Raw genomic sequence first — 18,039 nt, 5'->3', positions numbered from 1 at the left:
TGAGTAATGGAGGCAAGATCGGGCCCAGTAAGATGGGATCTATGCTTTGGATATAGCGCCTTCTGATCTTACAGCAAACACTCATTGCACATGTATTCCAAGGCTGAGTCGCCCCGAGTCCTAACCAAAGAACTAGTTAACCTTGAGTTAGACCCTCAGCAGGTGTAAATCAGCCAAGCTCCAAGGACTTCAGTGAAGCTACAGCCAATTTATACCAGCTTGGGATCTGGCCCATTGACTCAAGTGGAATGATGCTGATTTACGTCAGTTGGGGAAGAATCTAACCCATTGATTCCAATGGAGATACAGCCAGTTTACACCAGTTGGGGAGCTGGCCCCTTATGTGTAAAGACAAAATTACAGGCGGTACTTACAAAAAATAAATCTGTTGTAAATCTGATTTACACTAAGTATCTATAACTCTCCCCCCATTAGGGTAATGATGATACATTGACATGGTAATCTCATTATTATTACTGCATGCTGCAGGGAGTCAATTATTCCCTCATGCTGGGCTGCAATAAAACAAACACCATGTCTATTACATTAAAAGCAGAACATGAAGGTGGCATTAAGAAGCTGAGAGTTTAAGCACAGTCAGGCCACAAAGTGAGAGGATGGCTGGTTGCGTTGGCTTGGGCCTCAGCCGCGGCTGTGTGTTCAATTCTTGATTCCACTGTAGCCCCCTGTGTGACTAAGGGCTGGTCACCTCACCTCTCTGGCCCTCAGTTCTTCATGTGTCCGAGGGGGGATGATCCTTCCCTTCTCCTGCCCTTTGTCTGTTTAGGGTGTAAGCTCTGTGGGGCATGGGCAGTCTCTCACTAAGTGTGAGCTTGATTGGAGCCTCAGGTGCTACCGTGATAGTGATACAAGTAGACAGCCCAAACTCTGTTCCCCTTTGTACCAATACAACCCATCGACCACCAGTGAGGATACACATGCGTCACCGAGGCTGGATTCTGGTCCAAGGTTTGCAGCAACATTATTAACTCAGCTACGTTGCAAACACAGCGTCATCATAGGTAGGATTTTCCAAAGCGCCTATGTGACTTAAGAGCCATTTGAACAACTAGCCTTCAATCACCCAAGGCCCTCCCAGCCCCCTGCAGGGCTGCTTCATGTCTGTGGGTATGTCTACAGTTTGAGCTGGGGCGTAATTCCTAGCTCAAGTAAATATGCCCACACTAGCTCTGATGGAGCTAGTGTGCTAAAACCAGATCATTGGCATGGGTCGGGGGGCAAGCTGTGGGCGGGGCTAGCCGCAGCAAATATATACCTAGCATATCAGACAGGATCCTACTGGGGCAGCTAGCCCTTCCCACCACTTGTGCTTGCTGTGGCTACACTTCTATTTTTAGCATGCTAGTCAATCAGCACTAATGTGGGTATGACTCCTTAAGCTGGGAACTGCATTTCCCAGCTTCAGTGTCGACCCTCTTTTATGGAACAGGTGCCTCTATCCTATAAAATCGGGCAGGATCAGATTTGGTTATGCTACTCAAACCAGAAACACCAGGAGGCCAGAATGAGAGCGGGATGGGATTTTTCCATGCCTCGATTTTTCATAACAAAAATGCCAATATGTTGAAACTGAAGCTGTTCACATATCAGGATTGGGGCCAACGCCTTTCCCAACTGGAAAAATGTCAAAGGAAAAAGTTTTGAAATTGTCGAAATAATTCACGTCAACGTTTTCAAAACAACAAATTCCAGTGTTGTGGTGTGAAATGACTTTTGAAATGTAAGCTAATCAGTCTGAAAGAAAGGTTTTTTTAAAAGTGGGAGAGAAGTCAAAATGGAAACCTGGTGTTTTGGTTGACCTGAAATGGGGAAAAAATTGGTTTTTGGGTTCACAAATATTTTCAAGATTTTGACTTTTTGTCCTGATTCAAGACAGGAAAAAGATTTGGAACACTTGAAAAATATTCGTGCCAGAACCCAGGTGTAAACTGACCAGGAGAGATGAGAGCAGAGGAGGCTGCAGGCTATGTGGGGAGACTGCATGCTGAGAAAGCATGGAGATCATAACCTGTTAGGATTCTCATGTCTCATTCCCACTGTCCTCACTGGAAGAGGAGATGTCCATGGGACAGTCTCTGTCTTTTGGAAGTGCACTTGGCAATAGGGAGAAGCGGCCTCAGTGAAATCCATGGCCTAACTGATTTCACTGCAGGCTCAGCAGTGGTTCTCTCCCATCCGTGCAGTGAGACCAGCGAGGAGAGCAGCATTTTCCTCCCCCATTTAACTACGCTGCTTCTCTTGCTTTAAATGGTGTCTCCCGCTGAGAAGGTTCAAACCCTTACAGTTCTCAGCAGGCCATGCACATTACATTAACATTGCAGGGCTCCGTATTGACTCTTAAGGATTGTACAGCCAGCATGCCCAGCTCTTGGTTCAGGAGCTGATTTGTCTAGCTGCCGGCAGTGTTGCAAGCCCCACCTGGTATCTGGAGACCCAACAGGGGCCTGACTGCCTCCAGCATCATTCCAGGGACATTTGGCCAATGCGGGAGGCAGAATGGAATCCAGCTCGCTCTCCTGTAGCTGGGAGGGGAGCAAGGTCTCTTGATCCAAACAAGCCATTTTCAGCAGTTTTTCTAACCATCGCCATCCTTGAGAGTCAGGGGGTCAGATCCCCTGCTGATGTAAATCAGCATCGCCTTGGTGAGCTCAGCACGGGCTACACTGATGTACACCAGCTGAGTGTCTGACCCAGGATTGTTTAAAGGGGAAAAAAGAGGTTTTTTTCTCCTCTCTTCTAATTCAAAAATAGATGAACCAATTATGCACAAACTTTTCAGAAAAGCTTCCTAGACTTTGCTACAGTGACAGGCATGTAGATTAGATTAGATAGATTACACACAGTAGGTAGGTTCATGTGACACTTTTGGGGGTTACTCCAGGTGGCCAGGGTGAATCACTACCACCTGCATACAGCATAAGAGAGGCTTTTCTGTGCCCACCAGAAGAAAGCCTCCCAATTCTATAGGCAACCCAAGTGCTCTGATCCAGGCTCCGCAAGCCTGCTACTCTTCCCCTCTGCAGGCTAGCAGTTAGCACACCCCACCTGCCGGGTGTAGCGTGCGGGTACTGGGTGGTGTTAGTGACCTGTGGAATGGAGGAGGTCAGACTGGATGCCCTGCTGGGCCCTTCTGGCCTTCAACTCTACAACTCTATGACCTTGTTACACTCTCATGTCCAGTCCCTGGTCTTCCAGACACCTGCAGTGTACACCAATCTGCTGCCTCTGTGGAAGCCATGTATTCTGTCCTGCAGCAATCTCCTCCTGGCCTTGGTTATACTGAGGGCTGCCCCTCATCCCCCTCCCCTGTGGACATCTCGCTGTTCTCTGCTGCTAAGGGTGTGGAGATCTCACCTCCCACGTCAGCTGCCTCCCCCTCTGCAGGGTGTGTGTCTGGGACCCCAGGGGGACACTCCCTCTTGCTGCAGGTCACAATATTAACAGCCCTAGGCAGTGAAATAATATCATTCCCCACTCGCACATCTACAGGTATATTCTGGAGAACCCCCGCCTTAAAGTTCCTTTTAAACCTTCCCCCACAAGCTCAGTGTGAGCCAAAGATCCCATGGTTTTGGATTACCCCAGGGCCAAGGGCTTTACCCTCTCTCCTGGGAGCACATCAGACTCCTTAATCATATCCTCCTTGACAAGTGGGTCATGGACCCCTGTGTCCCTCCAGCCTCAGCACATTCTGCTGTTTACCTTGGCATCTTTGTCCACCTCCAGTAGGTCAAACTGGACAAAATTAACTGGGACCCTCTCACGGACCCTGGGGGGCTCTGGACCGGGGATTCCTTAAACTGCCCAGTTCAGGGTTGGCATTGGGATTCCACGTAGGAAGCACATTGCTTCCTCATGCATTCACTAGACTCAAACAGGTAACAGCTTCTGGGACCATCCCACTGGACTGGGAACCTGTTATTGGTGTTGCCAGGAGGGGACCATTTCTGGGGTGGTATGAATTTAGACCTACCTCTCCTGCCTTCTTCCCCAGGACAAATCAGGGACCTTCCTTTATGCCGGGATGTTGCCCATCCCTCTGTGGCATGCGCTCCACAAATGGTCTTGCACCTATAGATCAGCTCCATCTTTTACAGTCATTGGGGTTTTATCCCACACTGCAGCCCTTACTTCATCAGTGCTGCAGGCATCAAAGAATGGCTCGTGAACAAACATGTCGACCAGCTTTTCACAACCCTCTGCCCCTTTACCCCTTAGCCACTTGCTTAAATAATCCCATTTTATAAACATAGTTCCCGTGACTCATCTGATCATGTTTGCTGAGGTTTCTAAACTGTAGGCGATATGCCTCGGGGGATTTGAAACATTTTCAATAGTTTCCTTGCACCGATCATAAACCAGAGCCTCCCACAGATCCATATAATTAAACACGTGTAAGGCTTTATCAGAGAGTTTGAGAAGCAAGACAGTCATTTTTGTGCACCAGGAATCTGGTGTACTCTGTGAATCCTCTCAAAGGTAATCAGATGCTCCTCTATAGACTGCCTGTCCCTGCAGCTTGGGCATCGCTTCTCATAGCTGGTTGATCCCTGGGGAGCGGGGCACTACCCCTGGATTGAGGGCTCTTATTTTGTAATTCCAGCACTCTAAGCTCCTGCTCACCTGTGTTCATGCTTTCAGCACCATCAGTCTCCAATGGGCAGCTTCCTGGACTGCTTTCTCTCTCTTGCAGACTCTCTCCTCCATCCACCTCTGGTGCTCTCATTCCTTTTCCAATTTCACCAACTCCGATCTGGTCATCTGGGATGAAGTGGGAATGTTCTTAATGGTTTGTCAAAATACTCTGTGTGTGCCTCAGTTTCCCCCATGTGTTACTTAAGTGTCTACTTCTAGGTGGTGGGACAAGGGTGTGTAATCATTACAGAGACCCCCCAGGTCTGACTGCCTGGGCTCAGACAATGGCCAACATTCAGTATGCTGGCAGCTGATTGCCGGGGCCCATCCTCTGCAAGAGCAAGCCAGAGATGTTGGAGAACAAAGTGCCGGGTGGAGGCCAGGTGACCCATTTGCCCAGGAAAGAGACAAAGGCCGGAGGAGGGGCAAACTGGGTGTGACAGAGGCTGGGCTGCTGGAAGCTGGTTAGTCTGTGGTTGGGGGATTGAAGAGGGGAAAGCTCTGGGCTCGGGATTACCCCCTGCCCTCCAGGATGGACTTTGCTGAAAGTTCCTAATTTCTGTGCTAACAAACTCTGTTCTATGCTGTGTTCCCGACGACAAATAAGCCCTTCTGTTTTCTACTGCTGACTGCAGAGTGGGGATGCACGGCCCCTTTTGGAGCGTATAGGGCTTCCCCAGGTGTCCCATCCAGGTGGACTCACTGCGGGAAGCTCACGGTGTGAACAGGGGCACTGAACGCTCCGAGGTCAGACCCAGGAGGGGCTGGAGCCAAGGAGGTGTGCCCTGGTGAGAGTGTGCCCTCAGGGGAGACACGCTGCTCTAGAGTCTTGTCTGACTTCATTCAGAGCAGTTCCAGAGCACCCAGCCTGTGACTACGTGACACCATCTCCAGCCGAAAGCTGCTTTGTTGAGGGCTGTGCCAGGCTGGCCCCTGTTGTTGGGAGTCGCACCCAGATCTGCATTCCCCACATTTTCATTCATTCCCGAGGGATCTAGCCGCTCTCCCTGCAACTTGTTCCATGAGCGTAAACCTCGTTCCTGCAGCAGCTGATCCACATTGGGCACGCAGCTGCTCTGACTGCCGTGGAGTCCGTCTGCAATGTGTTTCATGGCCACTGTGCACTGGCCTTTGTTCTGTGGCCCTCTCCCGAAACAGACAGAAACCAACAAAATGTCTCCTTTTTCTCTCCGGTCTCTAACCGTATTACCTTCCAGCCTTTAGGATAGGTCTGTCAGTGTACGTTGTACATGCCTTGAGCCTGAACTTCTGCTGGCCCTTTTTCCTTCCCTTGTACAGCCACAGACATTTGTCTCAGTTCAGAATCGGGGCATTCCATTAACATCAGCTCAGTCCTGATGGTCCCCTACTCACAGTTTTTCCTTGGCGTTCTTTTGTCTGTCTCAGTGCTCAAGCCTGCATCTGCTGCAGGCTGCAAACCCAGAGCTGGGCTGGGTCGGTGGATGTCCGTTGTTCTCAGGGTTGATTGAGTCCGCTCTGGAGACCCATCCTGCCTCAGGCGACAAGTTTCATCTCCAATAGCTTTGGAACCCAATATTCTACAAGTGATATAATGCTACAATTATTCCCCTTACAGCTAGGAGGCCAGGTGCCCAGTTTTCAACCAGGCAGTTCTCTTTGCGGGCGGTTTGTCCCGCATCCAGTACTGAGACAAAACCGGATGTGGTTTTGTCCGTTATCAGACAGAGGACACCATTTTGAAGAGTGCGCCACTCCGCCCCTGCTGGTGGGACCTCGCATGCACCCTCACCCTCGCCGGCAGGTGTGGGGTCACACCAGCGGGATCAGGCCCATGCCATTCTCAAAATATCCAGTATTCAAGAAATGAATGAGTGGCCACCCTATGTACAAACTTCCTGCAATAACCATGATAATTAGCTCATTCTTAGCTTTTAGAGTCCACAAGACCCCTTGGTTGAAATATCTGGAGGACAGTTGGACACAGATGTAATATACCTGCCTGGGCATGTCTGTGTCAAAAGGTAGGTAGGTAGATCAAGTGTGGTACAGCAGGCAGGGCAAGAGAGAGAGAGACATTTCATTACTAAAGGAAATTCGTTGAGAAAGTTCCAAGCAATAGAGCAAAGAACTTGAAAGAAACTTGCAAAGGAAAATTGTCAAGTATGTTCCAGGCAACTGCAGCCCGAGACTGAAAATAGATTGCCCTCTACAACCTCAACCACAGCTCTGCTGCTGGCAACATGATAATAACTTCTGATTGAATAATTACCAGTATATAGCATACCTTAAGTCAAGCTATGAAATCCTGTTACTTTGAGTGACAATCACAAGTCTCCATTAGTGCATCTGGAACACATGTCTCAGCTGTCAGCATGCAGGAGGGTTGACACGCACATTTTCAATGTGGCTGTATAGAAAATCGGCAGATAAAAATAACCCAGCCTGTGCGGAGGGGTTTTCACTCACTTGCATTGCCTTGTAGCTAATTCTGACGCCTCCATCAAATTTGCTTGGCAGAGGAGGGATGCAGCTGATGTTATCACCAGAGGTCCATGGAACAGGGCTGTGGATGAGAGGCCCAAGGAGGAGAAGGGTTGAGATTTAGTGGCCAGAGATGCATGCCCCAAAGAGGAACCTGGTGCCTAATTGCAGAGCTTCTCTGCACTGTGCCTAATTGCCTGGAACTGGCAGGTGGTTGGTACTTTTCTCTGAACGGTGTTGCCAGTGGTTAGCAAAGTAGAGGTGTCGTGTTAGTGACACAGCCTCACGTCCGTAGGTGGCAAATTATATGGGCCCATGGTGCCCGTGCTCCACCAATATTTAGGAACGTGGACCCGGCTCCACCAATGTTTGGGCTTACTGCGCTTTGGGGGACCCGGCACTTCAGGGGGACATGGGATCTAGGGCAGCCTGTGTCGTTAGCAGGGGGCCTGGTGCCAGCAGCAGTGAGCAGCCTGCCCTACCCTGCCGGCTACCGGTGTCGCTCGGGGGAGGGGGCGGAAGCCAGAAAGTGGCGGGGTGAGGCTTGGGGGAAGGGGTTCTGGGCACCACCAAAAAATATACAAATCTGGCGCCCATGCTCACGTCCCGCTGAATATCTGTCTGCTTCAGAGCATGGGTCATCTCCAGATAGCCAGAACATCTCAAGGGCACCTCCCCGGCAGCTGCAACCCCTCCTGTTCACCAGTGGGCCTGCACAGCTAGCTGGTCCTCTTCTCCCCCAGACCCACCAGCCCACCACCTTGCTACCCTGGCCACGCCTCTCTTGCCGGTCCATCAGGCTAACTCCAACAAGGGCAGGGGGCTGGCTTGGGGGACAAGAGCTGGGAGGCAGGTCGAGGCATGGGGGCCACAGAACTTAGTGTACAAAGAGGGAGGGCAGCAATAGAATAGGAAGGAACATGCTGGGAGCAGGACAACGAGAGGAGAGATACGGTCATGGGCAAGGCTGCAAGGGTTTGGATGAGGAGCCAGAGCAGGACTTTACTTGTGTAAATGGTGGACCTTGAAGTCTTTAAATCAAGATTTGAGGACATCAGTAACTCAGCCATAGGTTCAGGGTCTATTGCAGGATTGGGTGGGTGAAGTCCTATGGCCTGCAACGTGCAGCAGGTCAGACTTGATGATCATGATGCTCCCTTCTGGCTTTTAAAGTCTCTGAGCAGGAATCCAGTGAGCTAAAGGGAGGCCAATGGAGTCAGTGCAGCAGGAAGGAAGGTGACCCTAGCTGCAGTGTTGGAAGGGGGTGGTGCAGAGCTGAGCTGTGGCCCAGGCACACAAGGAGGGGGAGTCAGTGACTCTCGGGTTTCTCTCCCTGTAGATTTACCTGTCCTGGAAGAGTGGCCCCGGCGAGGTGAAGCACTGGAAGGATATGATCTCCCATCCCCGGCAGGCCGTGGCACAGTGGCACCAGCTGAAGGCCTGAGCGGCAGCGGCTGAGAATTCTTTCTGGCTTTCACCGCTCGGAGTCGACGTTTCTTGGCCATACTCTCGCTACTTTATGCACAACGGAGGCACCTGGGGATCCCCCTAGGGGATGAGCTCGGGGCTGACAAGGAGCTGAGGGTGTGAAGTTGGCGACGTTTCCAAACTCTGGGAAGCAGCGTTGGCCGCCCGCTGTGTCCACGGAGCGCCCGGCACCAATGGGAGCATCTTTAGTGCCCGACTTCCTGCTTTAGCCTTTCCTTCTGACTCGTTACGCCGAGAGAGAGACGCCAGCCCTCTAGGTGGGAAGAAGCCTCGGCGCTGGTTTGTTTTGGCCCTGGGGGGAGGGGAAGTGGTGTTGGCGCGACTGGCTCTGTGAGGTGGTGAGAGGAGGAGACGCCTCCGCCACACGAGACTTCCTACGAGTTCTTCCAGCCCAAGGCCCGTTGGGAGCGGTCCCCCGAGGAAGCCAACTTCTCCTAGGGGGCGCGTGGGCCTAGGAGGGGGGCTGGCAAGGGGGACGCGCCTTTCGTCTCCTTGAGGTCATTTATTTTTAATTCAATAAAACTTGTAAGAGTAATAAGAATAATATAAGTAATAGCGGCTAGAATCCCATCCTGGCCAGGGCTGGGGGAAGCCGCGTCACTCCAACAGCCTCCTGTGCGTTTGTGTGTGTGTATAAGCGTGTTGTAAGTGTCACGTTTGCGTGCGGGCTGCTCACGTCTCTCTCGCTCTCTGCCCTGCCTGGGAAGCAACCCCTGATCCCACAGGACGGTGGCGGTTCCAGTGCGGGAGGTGGGGTTTTCATTGGCTGGTGCGTGGCGTTTGAAGGAACTGATGCCACAGGGGGAGTGGGGCCAGTCTCTGCTGCCAGTTGATGCTTGATAGGGAGGGAGGCGGAAGGAGCCGGCCACCAGACAGGGTCTCCCCTCGTGACCACTCTGTTGCATACGGGATTGGAAGCCATAACAGATGGATCGGTAGCCAAACTGGGCTCGGCTTTAGGTCTAATGAGAGCTTGACTGTAGACACCTCCCTCTGGCTGCTGAGGGCCTCATCCTGCTCAAACTGAGAGAATGTCCCAGCTCCCAAACACTGCCACGCTCCCAGGCATATGGACCCCGAAACAGCCCACCCCTCCAGCACTCATCCCCCAACAAGACCCCAGACACCCTCACCACAAACAGCCCACTCCTCCAGCACCCATCCCCCAACCCAACCCCAGACACCCCACACCCTCACCGTGCACAGCCCACCCCTCCAGCACCCATCCCAACCCTAAACACCCTCACCATGCACAGCCCACCCCTCCAGCACCCATCCCAACCCTAAACACCCTCACCATGCACAGCCCACCCCTCCAGCACCCATCCCCCAACCCGACTCCAGACGCTCCACACCCTCACCATACACAGCCCACTCCTCCAGCACCCATCCCCCAACCCGACCCCAGACACCCCACACCCTCACCATACGCTGCCCACCCCTCCAGCACCCATCCCCCAACCCGACTCCAGACGCTCCACACCCTCACCATACACAGCCCACTCCTCCAGCACCCATCCCCCAACCTGACCCCAGACGCCCCACACCCTCACCATACGCTGCCCACCTCTCCGGCACCCATCCCAACCCCAGACACCCTCACCATACACAGCCCAGCTCTCCAGCACCCATCCCCCAACCTGACCCCAGACGCCCCACACCCTCACCATACGCTGCCCACCCCTCCGGCACCCATCCCCCAACCTGACCCCAGACGCCCCACACCCTCACCATACACAGCCCACCTCTCCAGCACCCATCCCAACCCCAGACACCCTCACCATACACAGCCCAGCTCTCCAGCACCCATCCCCCAACCTGACCCCAGACGCCCCACACCCTCACCATGCACAGCCCACCTCTCCAGCACCCATCCCCCAACCTGACCCCAGACACCCCACACCCTCACCATACGCTGCCCACCCCTCCGGCACCCATCCCCCAACCTGACCCCAGACGCCCCACACCCTCACCATACACAGCCCACCTCTCCAGCACCCATCCCAACCCCAGACACCCTCACCATACACAGCCCAGCTCTCCGGCACCCATCCCCCAACCTGACCCCAGACGCCCCACACCCTCACCATACACAGCCCACCTCTCCAGCACCCATCCCAACCCCAGACACCCTCACCATACACAGCCCAGCTCTCCAGCACCCATCCCCCAACCTGACCCCAGACGCCCCACACCCTCACCATACGCTGCCCACCCCTCCAGCACCCAATCTGCCCTAGGCCTCAGAGGTGCTGTCTGTGAAGGTTTCCCACTTGCTATCTGTCTCCCCCTAGCTGTGGGATTGGATATGGCCCCTCCTCCTCAATCCAAATGTGATGCCACCCCATGATGGGGTCTCCTGCATGGGCTGCGGTAGTGGCGGCCATTTCCCGGTGGCCCATTTGAGCCCATACCAAGCGCCCCACTGGGCCACGTCCGCCGGAGCAGCTGACTGGGCACCTTGGGTGCTCTGTTCCCCACCCCCCACCATTCTGGGCATTGCTGCTCATTTCCTGGCAGTACGACACTGGGGCAAAGGGGCTGCACCTCGCCTACGAACGGGCACAAAAGAACTAATGTCACCCAGACGCCCCTGCTAGGTGGTGAAGAACGCCAGAGCGCTGGGGCATGGGAACGCTGTGGACACATCCCACCCCCACATGCCCATCGCCCACCATTCCCCACAAGCAGGGGGCCAGACTGGCCTAGCTGTGAGCGCGCCAGGCCTGCTGCTACGCCACTGCCTACACCGCCCCCTGCTGGGAGCGGCTGGCACCGGCCTAGCCAGGAGCAGCCCATGGCCCGCACTCCCCGCATGACCCTGCCTGCTGCCCAGCACGTCACGCAGCCCCAGGGCGCCGAGCTGCCCCGGCCCTTCCTCTGCCCCTTTGAAGGGCCTGTTACTCCCCATTCCCGCCAGGGCTGAGCCGGGGGGGGGGGGGGGGGTTGTGGTGAATTAAGCATCGGCCTCGCTACACCCTGCTGGAGAGCTAGCTGGAAACTGCCCGTCTGCTTTGGAGCCCAAGCCATGGGCCCGGCGAGAGCGCCCGCACAGCTGCAGAGCCTCCACCGGGTGGCACTGTAGGGCCATAGGCAGAGCAGCGCCGGGGCTCTGGCTCCAGCTGATCGCCCTTGGAGTCACTACCCAGGTTGCTGGCCAGGGAGCCCCGCAGAGACTAGGCGCTTCCAGAGTTGCCCTCCCGGCCCCCCATCTGCGCATGGGGCTGGTCCCTGATTCCCCCGCTGGCAGAAACACAGCGCTCAGGCCCTGAACTAGACTCAAGGCAGGCGGCTGGTACATGCCAGCCAGCTCTCCCCAATCCCTGGGCCAGTACAGCTGCCCCCTTGCTATGCATGGCCCTCTGGGACCCTCTTTCCAGGGCACCATGGCTGCTCCCCTGCTGAGGCCTGGGCTCCTCACCATTGTTCCCCAGCCCCATGTCGCTGGTTCCCCCCCCCCAGCCACTCTTACTGGGGCGCCATAAAATGGTTCACCTTTGCCACACAGCCCCCCCCTCGCAAAAAAAGTGTGTCCCCCCTCCAAGCCGGGCTCCTGTCACAAGTTCACTGTTCCCAGCCCACCCACACACCCCCATCACACAGGGCTGCAGTGCCCAAAGCTGGCTGCTTGAAGGGACTCTGCCCTCCCCCCACACACACCTTGCTCTGCCCACCGTGGGTGTGTTGAGTGCTGAGGCAGCTGGCTGGATGGTGGAATAGGTGCTGAGGCCATTGGGTGGGAGGATGGCTGCTTGGTAGGGCGAGTGGGGTAGTTGCAAGGGTGCTGTGGATGATAGATGGGAGGGTGAAGGTCCTTGGGGTGGGTGCCAAGACTGATAGATGGGGGGAAGGGTTAAGGGGTCCAGACCTGATTGAGGGAGAGGGTGTCAGGGCTGGGTACTGGGACTGATTGGTGCACGTGTGCCTGGGGTGGCTGCAGGGGCAGCTGGGTGGATGGCTGAGTTAGGTACTGAGACCACTGGGTAGGCTGGTGCCTGGGGTGGTGACTGGGTAGGTGAATGGCATGATAGGGTGAGTGCTGGGGTGTCTTGGTGCTAAGTGGATGGTTAGGTATCGGGTCGGGTACTAGGACGTGTAGGTGGGGGGAATGCGAGGGGGGATACCAGGGTGAAACCAGGTATAGGGTGTGCTCCCCTAGACCATGGGAGCTCTGCATTTAGTGATGTCTAGGCTGCCTTGCTGCACTCATGCCGGGCTGGGTGGTGGAGTCACATAGCACGTTGCCCTGGGTGATGACAACATCTATTCAGTTTCCCTTGTGATGTTCTGGAACCCTCAGAGCTGGGGTGGGAGGCAGGGAACACTGTGTCCATTGTTGGGTGAGATCATTAACGCCTACTGACGAGGCCAGCTGCCTCTCATTGGCGGTCCTCACTAGGTCCATGCACACGCTGTCCTCGCTTGATGCTGTCAGTCTCACTGGCCTTGCTCTAATCTACCCTTTTTTAGATGAGATCACTGAAGAGACTGTGGGAGGACACCTTGGGTGTCATGTAGAGTCCATAGGTTGCCTTGATTCCTTTCCATTTGTGGCATGGAGGCTGCACTAGTCTTGCTGCCTGATGAGCTCCTAGTGATGGACAAAGTTCAGGTATCACCATGTTCCTTATAGATCTGCCAGCAGCCTTTGGAGCTGAGGACCTTGAGGGTTGGTTGACTCTATCGAAGATCGTAGCTAGGGCTGATGAGATGGCTCTGGCGTAGGTCTGCTCAGGGCAGGTGATGCTGGGCAATTGCTTTATTGACGGAAGGACATGTTCATGTGTGGTACGCTGCAATTCCATTAGGTCCTGTTCAGTTTGTGCGTGAGGCCACCAGGGGCAGAGGAGACTGAGACATTACAGGCCACAGCAATGTCCTTGTTATGTCAGTGGCAGGTCGCGCGGCATCTCCATTTCCTGGCGCAATGATGCTGGTAGGTTGGGTACCAGTTAAAGTGTATGGCTGGGGGTTATTGAAAGGTTGTTCCCACCCTTTATTAGCGCAGGTCCAAACTGGAGGTGCTGTCAGAACTCCAGCCTCCCCCGCAATCTCAGGCATCACTGGCAGCTTTTATTCTTCTGCCTCTAGTCAGACGATTGTGACCATCTCACTTGGACCTTGATTGTTATTCAGGCATTGATGGCCTCCAGACTGGATTTCTGCCGTGCACTCTACACTGGCAGTCCCTTGGAGATCATCTGGGTTGTAGCACTGGTGCGAAACCTGGTAATGAGCTGTGTCCGGCCCAGTGAAAACGTTACACCTATTCTTCCAGAGGCTATAGTAGATTCCCATGAGCTTCCAGGTGTGATTCACGGTGTCACTACTAATCTATAAATCACAGGGTTGTTTAGGTCCTCACTACCGGTGCAACCACCTCCTTGGGTGCCACCTTGATAATTGATGTCACTCTCAGTCTTAGGTTATTCATGATTTTAAAATCTATTGGGGCAGCCTCAGGGAAGGCTCTCAACGCACGCATTCACTTCTGCTTCCATCCAGCCAACAGAGCCCAAGGTTTGTAACCTGGTGGGCGTGATGTAAGGACCACCTACTCTCTCAGACCTTCCCTGATTGGGGTGACTGATAGGCTCTGTACAGTAGTTCACCTATTTTTTAGGGCATAAGAGTCTTTTCTTTGGTTGACATAGTTATTGTGTTATGGTGTTTTTTCTACATAACGTGCAGGTGCCTAGAGACATTTGTGATGGGCACATTTTTATAAAATTAACAATAAACCATGACGGGAGGACGGAAGAAGGCCTACAGGTGATGGGGAAAGGGTTGGGATCTCCTAGAAAGGGTTGGGTGGACTTTTGGTTCTTTCTTGTTCCCCCATTTTGTGGCATCACTTCGCAGCTGAGCCAGTTCTTCAAAGCCCAGAGGAAGTGCTAATAGGTTTATTTATTGGTCTGTGGGGGAAGGGACCCTGGGGAAAAAAAGGCCACTTAAAAATGCAGAGAGAGCAAGAGAGACGGTGAGACGGCCCTTAGCGATCTGCACTCATTAGGTGAAATAGTTACCGGTTTACTACAGAAATAAAAACCAAACTCGTATTGATGTGGGAGGGGCGACAGCGTCTTTTTATTTTTGTGCCCCACCCGTGCAGCTCTCAGCCAATCAGATGCAAGGAAACATTCCAAAGGGATACTTTTCGCAAAGGGGGACTTTCGCGCCAAAGCAAACTTGAAAACATGCAGCTTCCCATGTCAGTATTTGAGCTGAGCTGTGTTGATGGGAACGGTTTCTCACCTGCAGCCCTTCCTCTGTCTCTTCCTGAGCCTCCGGCAAAGTCCGAGCTAGAGCTAGTCCAACTATGGGATGAATGATCGTCGTCCAGAGCCCCATTCCTTCTAATATACACTATTTGTTATTCGGCCATAGCTCGGGTGATACCGGTGGTTCACAACTGTTTGAAACTGCTGCTGTTTCTGCTCCACTGATTGCATGATGATGGAACCATTCACAACAGGAGGAAAAAAATTAACCAACTTTCTGGTATGAACTTTTGCACCAACCTGTGCTAAAATTGTGACTAGGACCCTGTGTCGCTAGCCCCTGGCCAAACACTCCCAAATTACAAGTGTGACAACCCTCAGGCAGCAGAGTGAACAGAATTTGGCTCATTTGGGCACAAAACTATTCAGGACTCAAGGGGCAAGGGGCGTTTTACTAGTCCACCCACTCCTGTCAGAAGTCTGCCACAGTGACAGCCCAGGCTGTGGCCATGGTTACAACTGTGATGTCTCAGCTTTGGCATGGTGGCTCTTGCTGGACAGTGGAAGAAACAGAAGGGGGACATGTGCAACCCCACCGGGAAAGAGTAAACTCGTCACCTATGGAGGTGTTAAGGTGAGGCCAGCCCTGGGGTCCTCCGTGTCTGTGACATGGAGCTGCCCTCTGAACTCCTGCTCCCTGGTGGCCTTCCACCCCCCTCCAGGCTGGGGTTTGGCTCCACAACTTCCAAAATTCTCAGTGAAACTGATTCAGTTTTGACCATCACACTGGTCCCCGTGTGGCCTCAGGAAAACTGCTGCACCTCCGTAGGACTCTGATTCTTCTTTGGTACAACAGGGATATTCCTACTTCCAGCCCAGGCTGAATTCATAACATGCTGGGAGATCCGGGCTAGCAAAGGGGCAGGGGTAGCTAACATCCCAGAAGTCCTGGTACCCATTCCTGCATTGGCAGCCATGTGACCAATGTACGCAGCTAATGTCATGTGGAGATGTAAAGCCACAAAAGGAACGTATTTATGCATCAAACTAAAGTTTTGCCTGCGATGAAAGTCCCTCTTTAAAGTGCTGGACAATCTTGACAGAAATAATCATGTTAAGAATATTTGTATTTTTTTTCATATTCTCTCTCCTTTTTTTTGTAATCAAAGACACTTCCAAACCTGGCAGAGGAAAGGAAGAGGAGCTGAACGGGTTTCATGCTGCTGGCTAACAGCAATGGTGGCACTGACTGGCTGATAATAAGCAGGGTGGTGGCGTGGAGGGGCAATAGTTGCCATTCAACTAATGAGGAGGCAGCATGTCTAATGGTTAGTGCAGAGAGGACATGAAGCCAGGATTCCTGGGTTCTATCACTGACTTTGCCACTGACTCACTGTGTGACTTTGGGCAAATCACTGAACCTCGCCGTGCCTCAGTTTCCACACTTGTAAAAAGGGGCTAATAATACTTCCCTCCCTCGCTGGGGGGTAGGTTGTGAGGCTTAATCTACAAGAACCAGTTTCGGATCCCCAAAGTCACATAGCGTCGTCCCCCAGTGCCACAAGAAACCCCATTGACTTCAGTGGCATTTTTTGTGGAGCAAGGTGCTTACTTAACACGAGGAACAGGAGACAAATCCGGCCTCTGAGTAAAGCACTTTGAGATCCTTCAATGAAAGGTGCTAGAGACATGCAAAGTACTATTTTCATTATTGACCAAGCAGCCTCTCTGCCCGTGTTCCCACTGGCTTAGCAGCCGGGGCTAACCCGTTCCCCTTCCTTTCCCCAGGAGAGGTTTCTTTTGTATGGCTGGATTTCCAGGAGTTGCGTGTTCCTTTTTAACTCTAGAGCTCTTTGCTGTATCTTGTTTGGGTAGCTCTTCTTCATGTGCTGATAACCATCGAACTGGTGTGTAAAATACAAGAAAACGAAAAAACATAATGACTAAACTGTAGACTTCTTTGCTAGCAGCAACGGCAGCAGCTGGGCTAGACACCGCTGCTGCCTCATTTCTATTGTGTTTGGGCTGAAGAGATGTTAAACTCATGGCGTTGCCGTAATTTTATAATAGAAACAGAGAAAACACACCAAAAAAATTATAACGGGCGACAAATAACCCAACTACTTACTACTAAGCCAGCGTGATTTCATCATCTCGAATGTTTACGAGGTAGGATCGTTTTCTTTGAAGAACCATATTTTTGGAGACCTGGCCCCTCGTTTTGTGGAGGCGGCCTCTCTTCTGAATAATAAAGGACAGCAAATAACTCGGGTTTCAGCATTCTCTCTGGTCACTTGCAGTAGGGTGCCGGGGATGCGGGAGGGGAGTGGCGGGGTGTGATTCACGCACAGCCCCACCAGGGGACGCAAGATGGGAGAATGGGATGGAAGGGGTGTTCCCACCACAGGGAAATCCAGGGATCAGCAGATCCTCTCCCTGCCCTCAACCTCTTGAGGCATTTTCATCTTCTCTGTGGTTTCAGCTTCCCAAACAGCCTCCTAAGACATGGCCTGGATGTGGCAGAGGGGTAGGGTGGGCTGGGCTGTAAGGAGACCCAGAATGCTGTGCAAAATGCACTTCCTGCAGGCATGGGCTAAGGAAACTGGCCTGTTACAGGGCTACAAAGCTTAGCCAGACGTTGATGCTCTCCAAAAGCTGGGGAACGTCTAGCTGGAGTGGGTGACCCTGGCCTTCTGACCCATGTTTGTAACATGGATCGCTCCCATTTTCACTGGAACCCGGAGAGATCCAGCCCCTAGTGCTGGCCTGGCTGGCTCCCCTTTCCTCCTACTGTTCTGCCTGGCCTCCTGAACAGCAGTGCTGTGCCAGTCACCCTGCCTCTGGGCGCATGGCCTCCGCTCCCTGCCTGCAACATATCCGCTTGCCAGTGGGCTTCTAGGCCCCTCAACCCTGGCAGAAGGTGACTTTGTCAGACCTCCAAACCCCTTTGGAGCCATGGCGAGAAATATTTGGGGCCATGGAGCCAGAGGGAAAGTATTGGAGGACCCTGCGTAGAGGAGCAGGAGGCTTTTGAAGCACAGGAGAGGGGATTGGGGTGTGGGGACTGAGCGACTGGGGGAGGGGATGGATCGTACGGGTCTGCCAAGGGCTCAGTGTGCTCTTGGTGCTATAGCCAGCAGCACTGGCTTGGCAAAGAAAAGAAAGCAAGGAGCCGAGTGTGGAGCGAGAGGCTCCAAGAAATCCCAGCAGC

The 18,039-nt window shown here is 53.3% G+C and overlaps 1 protein-coding gene across 5 annotated transcripts in view; it reads left to right on the top strand.

The window, feature by feature from the left end:
• Positions 1-17,094, top strand: part of SYT7 (synaptotagmin 7) — a 177,808-nt gene extending 160,714 nt beyond the window's left edge. For all 5 annotated transcript variants that reach the window (XM_084630410.1, XM_084630409.1, XM_084630408.1 and 2 more), the window contains one exon: positions 8,459-17,094. In XM_084630410.1, coding sequence (XP_084486536.1) covers positions 8,459-8,563 — 105 coding nt within the window. In that variant the 3' untranslated portion in view covers positions 8,564-17,094. The remainder of the gene's footprint in view (positions 1-8,458) is intronic.
• The last annotated feature ends 945 nt before the right edge of the window (positions 17,095-18,039 follow it).

This window comes from Lepidochelys olivacea (genome assembly GCF_965140295.1).
Source record: "Lepidochelys olivacea isolate rLepOli2 genome assembly, chromosome: 6".
NCBI lineage: Eukaryota > Metazoa > Chordata > Testudines > Cheloniidae > Lepidochelys > Lepidochelys olivacea.
The sequence above is the reverse complement of the archived record's forward strand: the minus strand, read 5'-3'. Positions and strand labels throughout refer to the sequence as shown.